Source organism: Argiope bruennichi, chromosome 8, assembly GCF_947563725.1.
Source record: "Argiope bruennichi chromosome 8, qqArgBrue1.1, whole genome shotgun sequence".
In the NCBI taxonomy this organism is placed as follows: Eukaryota; Metazoa; Arthropoda; class Arachnida; order Araneae; family Araneidae; genus Argiope; species Argiope bruennichi.
The window spans coordinates 18,795,967-18,812,362 of record NC_079158.1 but is presented as its reverse complement, the minus strand read 5'-3'; the positions used below and the strand labels follow the sequence as shown (position 1 = coordinate 18,812,362).

At 29.8% G+C, this 16,396-nt stretch overlaps 1 protein-coding gene across 1 annotated transcript in view; it reads left to right on the top strand.

The window, feature by feature from the left end:
* Positions 1 to 2,212, top strand: part of LOC129980588 (DC-STAMP domain-containing protein 2-like) — a 47,656-nt gene extending 45,444 nt beyond the window's left edge. Inside the window, exons 10-11 of the mRNA XM_056090969.1 lie at positions 1,175 to 1,316; positions 2,038 to 2,212. Coding sequence (XP_055946944.1) covers positions 1,175 to 1,316; positions 2,038 to 2,212 — 317 coding nt within the window. The remainder of the gene's footprint in view (positions 1 to 1,174; positions 1,317 to 2,037) is intronic.
* Positions 2,213 to 16,396: the final 14,184 nt, after the last annotated feature.

The following is a 16,396-nucleotide window of genomic DNA, read 5'->3' as shown; positions in this document are numbered from 1 at the left end:
TGGATTATGCATCTCTACCCTCTAATGCCTGGTGGCGATGACTCAGTTCAGATCAGGCGATGGCATGTGCTGCGTGATTTGATCCATTCTCTTATTCGTATATCTTTAAATTAGTCTACCTTTTATATGTATAATGTCTGTGTGTAACGAAACCTGAAAATAAATAGCTGTTACACAAATTTTTACTTTACTGAATCCCTTAACGATCCCATAAACTGACGTCCAACGTAATATTGTTTCAGAATGCCTTCGCTTGGTCTGTGCTTGGTAATTTCTTTTTCAGCATATTACAATTGTTCTTCTGTGTGATTCAGCATCCCCGGTAAGGCACAGAATTTTTCAAATTCTCATCCGAAGGATATTTCATCAAGTATGAAATCTGTTTATAATTAAGAATAATCCCGATTCAAATAGAAAAACAATTATAAAATTGTCTGCTGAATAAGGTTAAAATAGTGAAGTTCAGCTGTTAATTGAATTATATGCATATGTTAATATTGCGAAAACCTATTATAATTCAGTGCATTTTGTTCCTTTATGTCTATTTTTACTGCTGAAAAAATATTTGTGTAAACGAAAAATTGAAACGTCCAGCAGTTTGTATTCATTTTCCATTTTACACTATTGTGAAAAATTTCTATTTTGAAAGACATTAGTTTGTGTGCAACGTGTCCTTGAAAAAGAGTACTCTTGTGATTCCAAACTCGTAAAACATTTCTGAAACAAATTTCTTTCTCCCACCCGAACAGGAAATGAAAAAAAAAATTGTCAATGGTTTGTTCTCATTATATATATAAGAATTTATTAATCTTTTCAGAAGTGTGTTGTGTGCGTATTTAGTTTTGAATTTATGATATACGCCCTCATATATGTACTTAAACGAAACTTGGAATTTTCAACTACGTATATTGCATTCAGATACTGCTTTATTGTCGTAGTTCATAAGAAAAATTGTGCCAATTTGTAATTGGTGCAATAATTTTGAATAATTCTACATTTTAAACATTTAAATGCAATAAGATTATATTCAAAACCATTGAACTGGGCTTATCCATACACAGCTTAATCCTCTCTTAATTATCATCTTGATTTGTCATTAACTAGAATGCTTTCTTTCTTTTTTGTTGAAAAAATATGAATGAATTAAGTGGATAAATGCTTTCCATTTTAATAGGAATTTACTGCCTTCCTTGTTTTGAAGATATTAATAACATGTGCACGCTTTGTTTGAAGCCTGTTGAGTACGGAGATATGTCTGACATGAGTGAAGAAAAGTATGTAACAAAAATGCTCATATTTAAAGCTTTTTCCTCAGTGTAATTCAGGGGATGTATTATAACTCCAGATTATTGAAGGGCTGATTTATTTTGTTTATTGATTGTATAATTTTAAATGATGAGGTAGATAATTAAGAGACGTTTTTGAAGCTGTTATTTTCTGATGCTAACATATCACGATTCATTCTACGAGACGGAATAAAAAATGCATACAAAAAAAAGCCTATTAAAATATTAAAATGTAATGAATTTCATTTGGGATTTGGCAGTATTATAGCTTCAAATTTCTGATTTTCCCCTTTTTCTCTCAAAAGTGAATCAGAGATTATACTCAATATATATTGCATTAAAATACATTATTTGTTAAATGAATTAAATTCATATTCATATAAAAAGAGTTAAATGCATAAAAAGAATTAAATTCATATGGAATTTTAAATCCATGTCGATTGTGTAACCACTGATGATTTCTCTAGAAATTTCTCGTATACAAAGAAAAAGTATTGAACCTTCAAAATATTCGAATTTGATATTTTGATGAATCTCCAAGTTTTAGACCTTTCTGAGTCCAGCAAATATTTTTTTGTTCATTTTTGCAACCCGAACCCCCCAAGTCAAATCTCCTTCTTCCTTGAAAGATAATAATTTTGTTTACGAAACGAAATTTGTTAATTATGTGATTATTCATTTATTGCTGATACAATATTTCGCATTTTTGTATTCTTAATATTTAGAATATGATATGATATGAGTTTTTCAGAGATTCAAGTGAAGAAGATAAAAAATTGAGCACCGACGATGACGATTACGATTATCAGTACGAAAAAAGAAAACAGACCTCTGGCTCGGAAGGCGAGGATAATGAATGGATGTACGGAGGCAAAAAAATGCTGGCCACCGTTGATGATTTAAATGATGAATATGGAAAAGTTTGAAATATTAATCAGCAGAAAAATACATTATCCAAATTACGTGAATCCAACATTTTCTGCATAATTGTATTGAAATCGCAAATCATTAAGATTAAAATTGTAAATTTTAGTTTTCTACAATTCTTGCTGTAAAATATTTGAAAGTAAATTCAAATTTATTTTTAGAATAATTATTTTCTTTATTTATTAAAAAAATTAATTTATGTTCTTTCCCTGTTGTGTGATTAATAAAAATTTGTAAACGATTTGATAAATTCTCTACAAGTTTTTATTTAACTTAATTTGTTTCCAAGTAAACAAGTTTTTTTGTAACTTATTTGGAATTTACCAATGTTCTTCAATTCCTTACATTCCAGAGTTTTCAAATTTTATACACTTGCGTATCATCAAAACAAGATACCATTTTAATAGTTTCAGATGTTAATAGTTGGTTAATCTAATAATTGAATAGAATTCTGGCTCCTTTAAATTCTTATTAAATATCTGTAAATGCTTTATGAATAAATGAATAATGCTAAATATGTGGGAATGCTTCATTTGACTTGAAAAGCCATCTACTTTTTTCATTAATTAAACATGACTTTCATTAACTATTCCTCTATGCCTTGAGAGATCGAATTTAGGGAAATGACGAGTATTTTATAAAATATCTTTTAAGAATGCTTATTTTTGTTCCACCTAATAAAGAATATGATCAAAAAATAAGTTTCATGATTTACTAATATTTATGATAATGAATTATAAATAAAAAAAAACGAAAATAACTAAAATAAGTATATTTTTTGATACACTAATTAAAATGCGGTTTTAAGAACTGCTTTTGTTAAACACTTTTATTTTAATCGACATGTTAATAATCATAGTTTGGCAATCGATTTTTCACAGACTTCCTGATGTGCTTGATGAATTGCGATGTTGTGAACCTAATGTTCACAATATTGTGAAAATTTCAATAACAATCTATATTTATTTCTTTATATATACAAAACTTAATTATCAACTAATCAAAAAATAAATCGGAATTTTTTACAAATCAATGACATTACTCGATAATGAGTTTACGAAACAATAGATTCAAGTATTAAAAATAGAAAATGAATTGAATTTAAAAAGGACCATGTGTTAAAAGTATGTAAAATTTTTATAAAACTTTTTTAACTTCTTTCAACAAGGAATTGAGTAAAAGAATATATATATATATATATATATATATATATATATATATATATATATATATATATATATATATATATATATATATATATATATATATATATATATATATATATATATATATATATATATATATATATATATATATATATAAATGCCATCTACTTTTTTTTTCGTTAAGTAAATACTAATTTCATTAACTATCTCTCGAAATTGCTGGTATAGATCCTTAACAGATCGAATTTACGAAAATGACAAGCATTTTTTAAAAGATATCTTAGGAATGTTTTAATGTAAGGAGATATCTTAATTTTTATAGCATTATATTGTATTGCAAATACTTTCATTTTTACTTTCTCGCATATGAAATGTAGAGAAACTATTGTAATCGCCAAAATATGAAAATTCGAGATTTTGATGAAATTCCACCTTTCAGACATCCTTGAGTTCTAAGAAAATATTTTCAGCATTATTTCTGTCTTTTCATTTGTCTGTGAACATGATAACTTAAGAACACCTTGAGCTAGACGAGTGAAATTCGGTATGTGGGGACAAAATCTGTAGATTTCTATCAAATTCTAAACGAGATCCATTCACAAGAAGGCTTTCTCTCTATCTGATCAAGCGCAAGTGAACTCGAAAACTACAAAACGCAAGGGGTTACGTAGATAAGATATAGTACATAGATTTAGCCTTTAAAATATAGGTCCTTATCAAATTTTGAATCAAATCTGGGGAACGGTTCGCCACCTTTCAGTCTATACCATCACATGCACAATCTCATAAATACAATGACTTAAATTAATGAAAGTTGGCATTTCATCTTGTAATAACAACTTTTGTTCTGTATCAGATTTTGGTTTCAATTTTCGGCAAAAAGGCATCCAAAACACATATTTACACGAAATGCTCAGTAAAAATGCTAGATTCACCCTAAATCATTTCTATTTCGTAATTATTGTTCGCTAAAGAAGTTCGCTTCATGGCATTCTCTACCTTCGCCGTAATCTAAAATTTCATGCGGGGAAGGGGAAAAGACTTTAGGGTAGAGGATGTAGAGGATGCCAGAAAGTTTCGGAGAGATTATTCTTATTGATTCTTTTCATAATTTGAAAAAAAAATCCCACCTAGAATATTTCAAAATATTTCATATTGTGGAAAGACTATGTATGTTTTTGATATAATACTTCATTAAAAACTGCATTAATATTTTGTTAAAAATAAAATAAATTTTATTTGATTTGAAAATTTTTTTTATATTATTTTTAAAAATATTTTTTATTAATCAACATTTTTCTAATGTCTTGTAAGTAGTTTCTTATTAAGAACTTTTTGATATTATTTAATTATTGTGGATTCGATAAAAAATTTTTTGGATTATTTTGATAGTTTAATCAACACAGCACAGGGTTTTTTTTTATAAAGAGTACTTCATTTAACAGATATGTGAAATCTCAAAATGACTATAGCTAGGAGATTTATGAACAGTATTGAAGAACTATTAGATTTTTTTTCAGCTGGAAGGATAAAAAATAAGAAATGCACAACAGAGTAGGAAAGGAAAGGACTGATATCGTTGCCATTATTGATAATAACACATTATATAAGCAATGGCAGAAAATCGAACTCCAAATTGGTTTGTTTTTGCAACCAATAGTACGCATTATAATGTATATTAAGAGAAAAAAATTCAACATCATTTTATTAGGATTTAAGTTACTTTAGTTTTTCTTTTATCACTTTACACATAAGCTAACTCCAGAGGCACAGAAATTGCTTTTATTACTTATAGTCCAGTGGCAACAGTAAAATATAAACAAACCATCATATGAACTTTAGACAGCTTCATCGAACGTTTTTACGGCTGCATTGAATTCTACGCTTCATTTGGCTAATTGTTTAAACTGCAAGATATGTTCTGGAGATGGTTCACCGTATCACCAAAAGTAGATACCATCAGAGGAAAGCAAACACAAAAGAAATCAGGAAATAGACGCCAAGCAGAAAGTTTAATCGAGCGCAAAATTTCGATTTTAACTGCCAATAGTTATGACTTATCTTTGGAAATGGATGTTCATATCTTCCAAAACAATTATCATACAAAAATAATAATCCTTGTATCATCTTTCAACTCAAAAAATGACCCTTTTAAAAATATCAATTTTATTTCCATATTTTTTTCCTTTGTTTTAGTAATATTTTTAGTTCAGCGTGAAACACTATCTGTAACAATAATTTTAAATGCTAGAATGGAATTCAAACTCAACTATCCAAAAGTTCAATCTAGCTTTTTTTTGCTAATCATTAATTAATTTCGTAGTAGGATATTCACTTGCGCTTCTTTATATATGCATTTTTAACTTGCCATGAACTAATTCAATTTCAGATATATTAAATAAGAAGATAAAATATTTAAAAAAAATATATTTAGTATTAATCAATTGAAAGTCTGAAAGAATCTATAATTTTGGCGAATAAGCTGACCGCCACAGGCTTTTAGGCAACCAGAATGATATAAGTTAAGAAATAAATATCGATTGTTGATATTATCTTGAGTTTTAAGTTTGAGTTTTTATTTTTAGCTTTAGATATTTTAAAAATGGCTCTTCATTACTTATTTTAAATTTATTAAATTTAACGAAGTAAATTTTTCAAGAGAGTTGTTGTTAATGCTTGAACAACATTTCACGAAAATCTGTGAAATTTCTGCAATGGGCAAACAACAGCTCAAGAACATACACTCTAAAAATAAGTTCGATTTCATAAAATTCTTAATATTCTGCAGAACTCTATTATAAAAATGAAATGTTTTTAAAAGGAAATATTTATCGAATTGTTACTTAAACATTCTTCACGCGTTGATAAACTTTGCATTCATAAATATGGCTGAGTATATTGTCACTGAGAAAACAGTTTTCCTTCCTTAAGCAAATGATTATAAATCAAGTTGTGAAAAGATATGTGACGTAAGATATTTAATTTCTGTTTGTTTATTTTATTGAAATCTATAACTTTGTATTTGAGATCAGTTTAAAAATGGATACAAATATTTTAACAGCTTCGAATTTGTTTGTTCCATCTTTGATTTCATTATTCTTTGTTGCAAGATTTTATGCATAGAGGGTCGCAATCAATGCTTTGAATGCTGCTCAGGGAGTTAAACCGGGAAAAGGAAAGCTTGTACTTTCCTTTCCCGAATCTTCAACGGAGCTTCAGAGGGTACAGAATCAAGCATAGGTTGGACGAATATAACCTGAAATGGTAAAAAAGTCCAATTACTTAAAAATGAAAATCATAATTTTTTTTTAAAAGTTATGAAAGAAATCAAGGTAATAAAAATATGTAAAATTCTGTTAATGAATGGAATCTTTGATTAAGATATTATAATGTTTTACTATAGAGATTGACTATTTTTCTTGCATGACTATTGAATAATCACATTTCGCACTACTAATAATCACATTTTGAATGAATAAAATAAAATTAAACTGTTTATAGACATTGCATTTCGATACATAAATTGCGAGGGATCCATAAACACCTCAAGTCTTTTCGGGTTTAGTTAAATCAATAAAGAATCCCTCCAAAATAGACGATCTCATTTACTTATAGGACAGAAAAAGTTACACAGTTAAGGGGTTAAGATTAAATTCGTGTATGAAGACGTTCTGGTGACTATCTTTCTATGGGCACAACAAATGGTGTTACAGAATCTTTTAGTGATAGAGGTCTGCAATCTAGATGAAGCAATATGTGAGGTAACATTGTGAGACGTTAGTGCGGTATTTTTGAGATCAATCGTATTCTTAATCTATTTACATGAATCCTACTCTCTTGATAAGCTGACAAAAAATCCATCAACTCCTTTCTTTAACACAAAGATATTCTTTGATTTTATAAGACTTAGCCAATCGTGTCACACTTCTGTAGTGCTATCTTGTATTGTTATATTGTGATTTTATCTAGCATATTGATATTGAGTCGAGAACTCATGGTGAAGGGGAAGTGTGATAGCTTCTGTTAGTCTAAGTGACTATGGCACTCCTAGGTATCAACTAAAGCAAACCTTATTTTCATCTCCGATATTTAGAGTGTAGGCTGCCGTCTGGTGGAGTTTTAGGGGAAGTCCACGTTTATATTCCTCTTGGATGGGCGAGGAAATGACTAAAATTGCCAATTGTAAGCTCGGTAAGTGAGTAATGTTTCTAAAGCGCCCCTCTATCTACCAGTTTCTGAATAATGCTGCTAATAAAACGAAGCATCACACAAAGAGAGAAATTAAACTAAACTATCACACCCATGCACATAAAAAGACGAGGATGTTATGAAAATTTGTCTTTATCTTAATGTCTAAAGAAGGCAACATTTTTACTGCAACTTGAACAGCTCATGAGTGAGTGAAAAATCTGATGAAATGATGTTATAGTTTTTAATTTATATACGACAGTAGAAAGCTTTATTATAAATTGTGTAAAAATATATTCCAAAAAGCTTATTAAAATTAAGGAAAAAAATGGGTCAGCTATTGAGTTTGCTCTGCCTGAGGTAACATTGTGAGCATAGCTGTTTGCCCTGCCCTACTCTGTATCAATTATTTTCATGCTATAATTATTCTTGAAGTTACTCTTGAAAAATTGGATCAAGTTAAAACAGTCAAAGTTTGATCCGTTTTATTGAATACCTTGAAAAATTGATCAGTTGTGAGCATTAAAAAAACACAGTTGAAATAGAATTAAATCATTGAATAGAAAGTACATTTCATGTCTCTACTTTTCAACATTAACAAATCATTGATGGTGTGATTTTTTTTTTTTTCGAATTTACTCCGGAGAACGCCAAATTTTGACCTAGTTTTTAATTAATTAAATTTCGAAAATATCATTTCCAACTGCACGTTCTCCCCCTCAAAAAGTGTATTTGTGCCGGATTTGGTAGCTCTATAACTTACGATCCATCCAGTAGAACACCAACATTCTCACACGTACATGCTCTCCTTGATGATTAGTTTTTGTTTGTTTAATTATATTAATGTTTCGTGTTTAAAGCAACACTAGGGCTATTTTGGAACAGACCTCATAATTTTGAGGTGCGGTCAGATGACTGGGTCCTCTCCAAGGTTTCGCGCCACACCAGCGGGAGGGATATTGGCCCCGGCGGATTTGATGTGCGCTAAGCCAGCTTACACGACTTGTTCTTCGGTGGAATTGGGTCTCGAACCTGAGGCCCTCCCGTTCCGAAACCGAGACCTCATCACCAGGCCCCTGTATTATTAGGAGACTAATTGTAAGAAATAAGAAAATAATTTTACTCACCTTTTGTCCTGAATAAGTTATTATAACAGGGTTTCGGACAATATGGCTTGCCTTCGTCCTATAAAAAGGAAACTATTATAAAAAAAATGTTTCAATATTTAGAAATATGCATTTAAATGCAATTCGATTCAGAGTGTGCACTATGCAGCAAAACAATAATTTTTATTTTCTGTTTAGAATATCATGAATACTTCAAAAAGAAATAGAAATTTTGTTAAGTATCATTTTGAAGTCTTTCTTTTTCATCAATGAATGTTTATACTATAAATAAAAATATTTCTTTTAAAAAACACGTTTATTAATGTATAAAAAAAAAAAATGTTCCGACTTTGCATTTTAGTCTTCAAGAGACGTAATTGCCAACTTGACTCTAATATGATTAATACCTACTACCCAGCTGTGCCGAATCGTCTATCGAATTAGATAACTCTATCTCTTCAATAGTTAAGAGATAGGAAGGAAGGGGTCATCTAATAACACTGATAGCTTGAATATCAGAAGGGAGTCATTAATTTGCTACTTTAATTTGCCTTAATCTGCTGTTTATTATTATAAATATTACAGAATCTTAAAACCAATCATCTCTCGAATTCATTACTTTACAAAGCTACTCTTATGGAATCATAAATTCAACAGTTTTAATCGGTTAAATGATAACTGAGATCTTATAATATTAATACAGTGTATTATCAGCAAAAACACACAAAGACTTACATATTTTTTTTAACTCCAGTGCATGAAACTTAGTGAAAAAGCTATTATTAAATTCTGTCCTTACAAATATGAAACAATCTAATTTAAACAAAAATGAGTAATACATAGTACTTAGAAAATAAAATAATGGTAAAAATTTCGGTAAAAAAGAAGGTATGCAAAATTTCTAAACGCATTGAATTAATTAAACTTTGTTAATCCAAAAAATTTTACAATAGAAAACATAAACAAAAATCAAGCATAATAAATTATTTTGTAAATCAAAATTTACTTTTCAGAAGCTAGTTTATTTTAAAAGAAGATTCTTTAAAAGGTATAGTAAAAAGTTAAATCAGTTCAGAAATAAAAGATTTACTTGAAAGAAATTTTTTTTTCCCTCTTAAACATTAAAACGATGATTTTGATAGTAATAAATTATTCTACGTATAAATGAAAATGTTAGTGTTATTGAGTTTCAAATAATGGAGTTCCAGTATTAGTACAGAATTCAGAAGTATATAGAAATAAAAGGGATTGATTAATATTTACTTAATGTTTAAAGCCAATTTAATTTTTATATCCATTGTTGTCACATGATTATATCTTGACGTTCGAACCCGACTGCAGGTTGCTGCTGCATTATTTTCTAGTACCTTAATTTTGAATTTACTATTAAACTTAAAAAATTTTTTACTTTATTTTAGAAACATTGGTTTTCGTATAAAAAAATATGAATGTTATGCATGCTGGTTGATGAACAATGAAGCTCGAATTTTAATATTGTTTAAAAATAAAGTAGTTAAAGAAGCCCAAAGTAAGTAAACATCGGAAAAATTCACCATTTAATTATTCTTATATAGTGGTGGTAACCGGTGGAATCGTTTTTTAAAAATTACAGTATGGATTTCATAAAATAGTGATATCATGTCAAAGTCATTTTTACTAGAAAGTTCAACAATTTAACTATTTCCAGTCTAGTATTATAGAAGTAATCTGCTTTAATGATCAATAAATTTCATTTTTCTACTCGTAATCATTAAATATAATAACCACTCGGTAATTACTTAATCATCAACAGATATATAATCTAAATTCAGATGAGTATTGAATGACAAATTTCAATTCCTTAAATTGGATAAAATTAATTATTTTTAAAAATGAAATAATATTATGCTGGGTTTTTTTCAATATTCAATACTTTTATTAAAAAATAATAATTTTTTCTGGATATATTTGATGGAAACTCAGGAACAACTAACTTGGAAAATAAATAATATTGAAGCTAAATTAGTTTCTATGGACATAATTGTTTTAAAACTAGAATAACTAGAATATTTATTAAGATTTCTCTACTGACTATTCCATTTCTGTTAAATATGGCAAAAAATATCTCATATAAGAAGAGTTTTGGAAAACATTTCTCATCCAGAATTCAGAGGGACAAAATCACTATAAAACTCTGTGGAAAGTAATTAAAAAAAATATGCTATTGGTAATCAGTATACTAAAGTTTAACTAATATAATGATATAAATTGTAGAAACAAAGTTAAAAGTTTATGGAGAAAAGATGCTATGTTAAGAAAAAGTGCATTTATTAAAACAGGAAATAAGATGAACTGAATCATTCTGAAAAAAAAAATGCTTATAATTATCACAATTAATTGGATTTAGTTATATTAACGACCCATTTTAAAGCAACATTAGGGCTATTTTGGAACAATTCTTGGAGTTTTGAACTGAGGTCAGATGACAAGGAGGGCACCTAAGCTAGCACCTCATTCTCCAAGCTTGCACACCACACCAGCGAAGGGACGTTTGACCCCGACAGTTTTGATGTGCACCATATCCGCTTACACGACGGTTTTTTGGTAGAATTGGGTCTCGAACTTGAAAACCACGTGGTCAGAGGCCGAGACCTTACCCTCAGGTCACCGTGGCCTCTGCGGGTGATTGCATGAAAACGAGTTAGTGAAATAAATTGCGTGTTTTCTAGTAAAAATAATGAGAAAGAAATGCGCCTTTTAAGCTTAAAAAATAATGCCGAGTGAAAAAAAAAAACCTAGAACATTTGGAAGATGAACTTTGCCGTGAAGAGGTCAGCTAACCAGTGCAATTTTCGATAAATCATTGACTGAAGGATCTACCCTCACCGTCTTTACAAATGCAATTTGCCGGCGTCCTGGCATAGGGGTAGCGCGTCTTCCCCGTGATCTGTTCATCCCGGGTTCGAGTCCCGGTTTGGGCATGGTTGTTCTTCTGTTGTACTATCTGTGTGAATGTGCCCTCTAGTAAAAAGGGGTTGTGCAAGCGAATGAATGATGCGTGAGTGGCAAAGTCGTACTCTTGGCCCTAGTTGGCGCTGCTAGCGCTTAAATCGCTTTCTTCGTTGGCGCTTAAATCGCTGTCCTCGTAACAGCGGGCTTGTCAGTGGCAAGTGCCATAAGAAACAAACAAACAAATGCAATTTTTGCGGGCAAGATACATTCGCCTGTAGATGACCTATCTTCCGAACAGGTTTTCATGGATGAATAGTATTGGAAAATTATCCTCCATTCATGAATTTCAATCTTGCAGATCCAAATTATGAAGACAATTTTTACTTTCTCGTATACGAAGTATAGAGAAAGTACTGTAAGAGTAAAAAAAAAATTCGAACTCGAGATTTTGGCGAATCTCTACATTTTAGTCTTCCGTGAGTTCGAAAAAAACGTATTTGGAATTAAATCTGCAAATCAGCGACAGAATAATTAAAAAACACTTTTAAGCTAGATGGATAAAAATTGGTATATGGTTCTTTGCACTAAATTTATCAAATTTTGAGCAAAATTTAGTCAGTGGAAGTCTGTTTGTTCAACTATTCGAATCTAAGTTAACACGATAATTACAAGACGAAGAGAGCCAGATGGATAAAATTCGGTACACAGAAATAACATTAAATTGTAGACACCTATCAAATTTTGAGTGAAATTGAACATATCAAATTGAACAACATATCAAACACACATATCAACAAAGGGATTGCCCGTTTGTTGATATGTGTGTTTTTTTTCCAGAAGCATGTAAATGCGAGAATTTAAAAATGCAAAGACTTAAATATATAAAATTTTATATTGGATTTTGTGAATACAATTGTATTTCTGCATCAAATGATGGTTTCAATTAGTTGGAAAAACATGTCTATATCTGTGTATTGGTTACCTTGCCAGGGAAAAATCACCAAAAAATTCGCCAAGGATCACTCGACAAATTCATTTAAAATGCTAAATTCACGCCAAAAGTTATAACCATTGTGCACTAACGCCATGTAAAGCGTTCTTTGCTTTACCTAATGTACACAATTTTTACGGGAATGAAGGGTAATGCCTGTATTAGAGAGTAAGCGAGTAAGTTTTCTTGTCTGTTTTTTTTTAGTTTGAAGTTCATTGAAGAGAAGATTTCGGTTATATCTGTTGTCTGCATCGCATTAAGTTTATTTGATGGGATATTAAAAATCCAAATGAAAAGTTTCAAGTGAAATCAAGTGATCTTGAGAAGAAAATTAAAATTGAAAAATCGATCACTTGCTACCGTTTTCTGTTGAATGTACAGAATATGAAAGCAAAGCTGTTTAGACATGGTAAGTTGTCATTCAAATTTCATAAAAAAAATAATTGAAATTATGAAAATTGAATATTTAGCATTTTTTCCTAATTTTGGATTAAATTAAGTTTAAGAAATGCAGCGTATTAGCCAAAATTAGAATAATTTTATAAGGTTTTGATTTATTTTATTATTTTTCAACTCCCGACTTTAATCAAAAGAAGAGATATTATATTTATTGTTTTGATGTTCGAGTCCGACCAAAATAAATATTTTATTAGGTTAATACGATAAACTAGGAATAAAGAAAGTTCCTAGAAGTTATCGAGTATTGAAAGCTATTATGAAATTGACAAAAACTGCAGTTTATTTAGAACGTTTCTATCAGTGTCTTATGCATTTACTATTTTTTTTTTATCATTAAACGTTTGATAAAAATATCATTTTTTGCATTTCAATTCATTAATAAAATTAAATTTCTAAAGATTTTTTTTTATTAAGAAACAAAACTAGAGCAAATGTTATTAATACATTATATGAGCTTATATTGTGAATCCTTGAAGATTTTATGACACTGTCAAAGGATGATTTGATTTGCCAAGTTTAAAATGTTGCTTAAATTTTGCAAGCTGCTGCAAGACATATTTTATTATTCTAAACTATGGCCAGATGGTGGGGATGAACCCCGAGCCATAATTCACTTTTCTGAACTTCAGTGTTACGTCAATGTGAAAAAGTTTAACCCATGAGTGAAGATTTAACATGCAACAATTTCAAAGTACGATAGATATGTCGATGCGATTGAGTCTTGAGCTTGTGATCATCAAAACTTTGATTCTAGCGAAGTGCAGACTCTTTCACCAAGTCGCCGAGATAAAAAAAAACAAATGTAGTCATATAAAAAAAATAAAAAAGTTTTTTTACAAGATTTTATTTAGTATATCTGCAGAAAATAATCAGGTTAATGATTCCTTGAAATTCAAAACTAAAAATAAATCAATAAGTGAAAATATTTCTCTAGTATTAAAATATTATACATATTAAGTAACGTTTTTATCTATAACAGAAAGAGTTCTTTTATGATTTATTAATTCTTCTTATTATTTATTTTCTTCATCTAATTATCTTACTTTCTACCCTATCCTTATTTTAATGGAAAGTCATGAGGTGATTGCTTCATTATGATGAGTGGAATTTTTTCCAGGCCGGGATAGCATGGTTGGTAGATCGTTGAATTCGCGTCCCTTAGGTTGCGAGTTCGATCCCCACCAGCCGAAGATTCCCCGCGTTCTCGGTAGGCTGACGCGCGTATAAATCTGTCGTGGTCACGAAGTCCTCCATGTCTAGAGTAATGCCACTGGGGATGATCGTTCTCTGATTCAGATCTAAATTACGATTTGTGGATGAGTGAATGAAATCCGCCCCGTAAAAAGGGGTGTGACGTGTGTGTAGTCAAGTCGTACTCTTATACGATAAAAAAACAAGAGGCGCTCCCCCTCAGGCTTAAATCAGTTGTCTTCGAACAGCGGGATTGTCCGTGGCAAGTGCCATACGAAACAACAACAGAATTTTTCCCCTCAATAAGCGGTGTACAGAAAAATGCGAGAAAGAAGAACGAATTTGCAAAATTTAAGCTTTTCTGAGCTTTTTTTTTCTTTGAGATCAATGTTGTCATGCAATTGTTTTCTTACCCATTGCTCCATTAGAATAGTAATATAGTTTATGTTTGGACAGTAGTAGATACTGAGATAGAATTTGACTGAAGTTAAGTGAACAAAATGCTGATTTTTTTTTCTGCATCTGTTTCCATCAAAATATTCCTTTGATTTTCATTAATTGATTTATTCATCTTTGATTAATTTTATTATTTTCGGAGTATGGAATTATTTAATTCGTTGCAATACTCATTTCGAATTGATTATGAAAACTTGAGAATAGCATTCAACATTGTGATTTGTTTACTTGTGTACCTTATCTACGTGACAATATACAATATAGGAATTATTTCTAAAAATAAAGGCAATAAAATTGTAAAAGCTTACGGAGTTGTTATAGGCCATTTCTCATATTCACATTTTTCTATGCATGTTTTATTAAATATTTAATTATTATTTTATTTAAATAATGATCATATTTACTTTGCTAAGTTGCTTAATTTTACTCAAAGTTTTTCTAGAATAAATGTATGCTTGAGGAATGTAAAAGCTGAGAAATGAATGCGAGAAATTTCAGACAATGCTATCTATCAGGGGGGGGGGGGGGAACCCTGGCAATTCTTAAGATTCTGAAGAACATCTTTCTTCACGAATGGTAAAATCACATTTTTTATTTCAATGAATTCGCTTTATGTTTGTAAGGATGGGATTTTGTAAACAATTTTATTTCTTACTTAATTTGCGAGAATTGAATTTGAAATTTTGGCATTTTGGCATATTTGGTAATTTTGAAATTTTGGCATATTTCTTATCTCGGTGAGAGTACACTTTGTTTTAAAATATTCAACATCTCATTATCAATTAATTTAATTAAATTTTGATAACTTGTCAATAAAGTGTTGAGGCAAAATTTGAGAAAATATTGCTTTCCATTTCGAAATATTTTTGATTGTTTTATTAACTTTTCAAACTCTTTTTATATTTTTTTAACTAATATCATCTGTTATCTTTTTTTAAAGAAATGCTAGTAATGGATTAAAATAGATATATTTGGAGTGAGAGAAAACAGGAGAAAAGCTTCAACCATTATTATTCAGATAACTACTAACGAATATACCTAATTACATTGCTGTAGCAAAACTTTGCAACGAAATATTTTTAACAACACTCAACTGGCCAAGGAAATAAGAATGGGTTCCCAATTTGATGCTAAGTGATATTATTAATGATTTTGTTTCATTGAGAAATCAACCCTGTGCATTCGGGAAAGTACTTCTATGCATAATTATTCACCTAATACAAGGACTTGTTTATTGCTGGGAAAAATAAATACTTCCTTTGGGAAGGGTTATACCGAGGCCGGTAATGGCCCTTAGGACTCAACCACAGTTCCCGCCAATGTTGATGTTGCAGAGGTCCGGTTATTCCGTTTTTTTTTTTTTTTTATCCGTGTGCCTTCGGGTGGGTCGGATTGTCAGTGATATGACTTAATAACCAAATTAAAAGCATAAACAAATAAAACATCAAACGAATGCACAACCTTGAATGATACCTGAGAAGAACTATTCGAGTGCAAAGGGTTAATAATTATTTTCGGAACAAGAACTAGGTTTCCATTTATATTACCAAAATGGAATTTTTTTTTAATCTGCTTGTAACTTGTAATTTTTATCTTATAAATACTTAGTGTTTAGTAATACTTAGTTAACAATTTGTGAATATTTTCATTCAATTTTTTTATAAGATTGTTATCAACTTAGAAAACATATTTTTT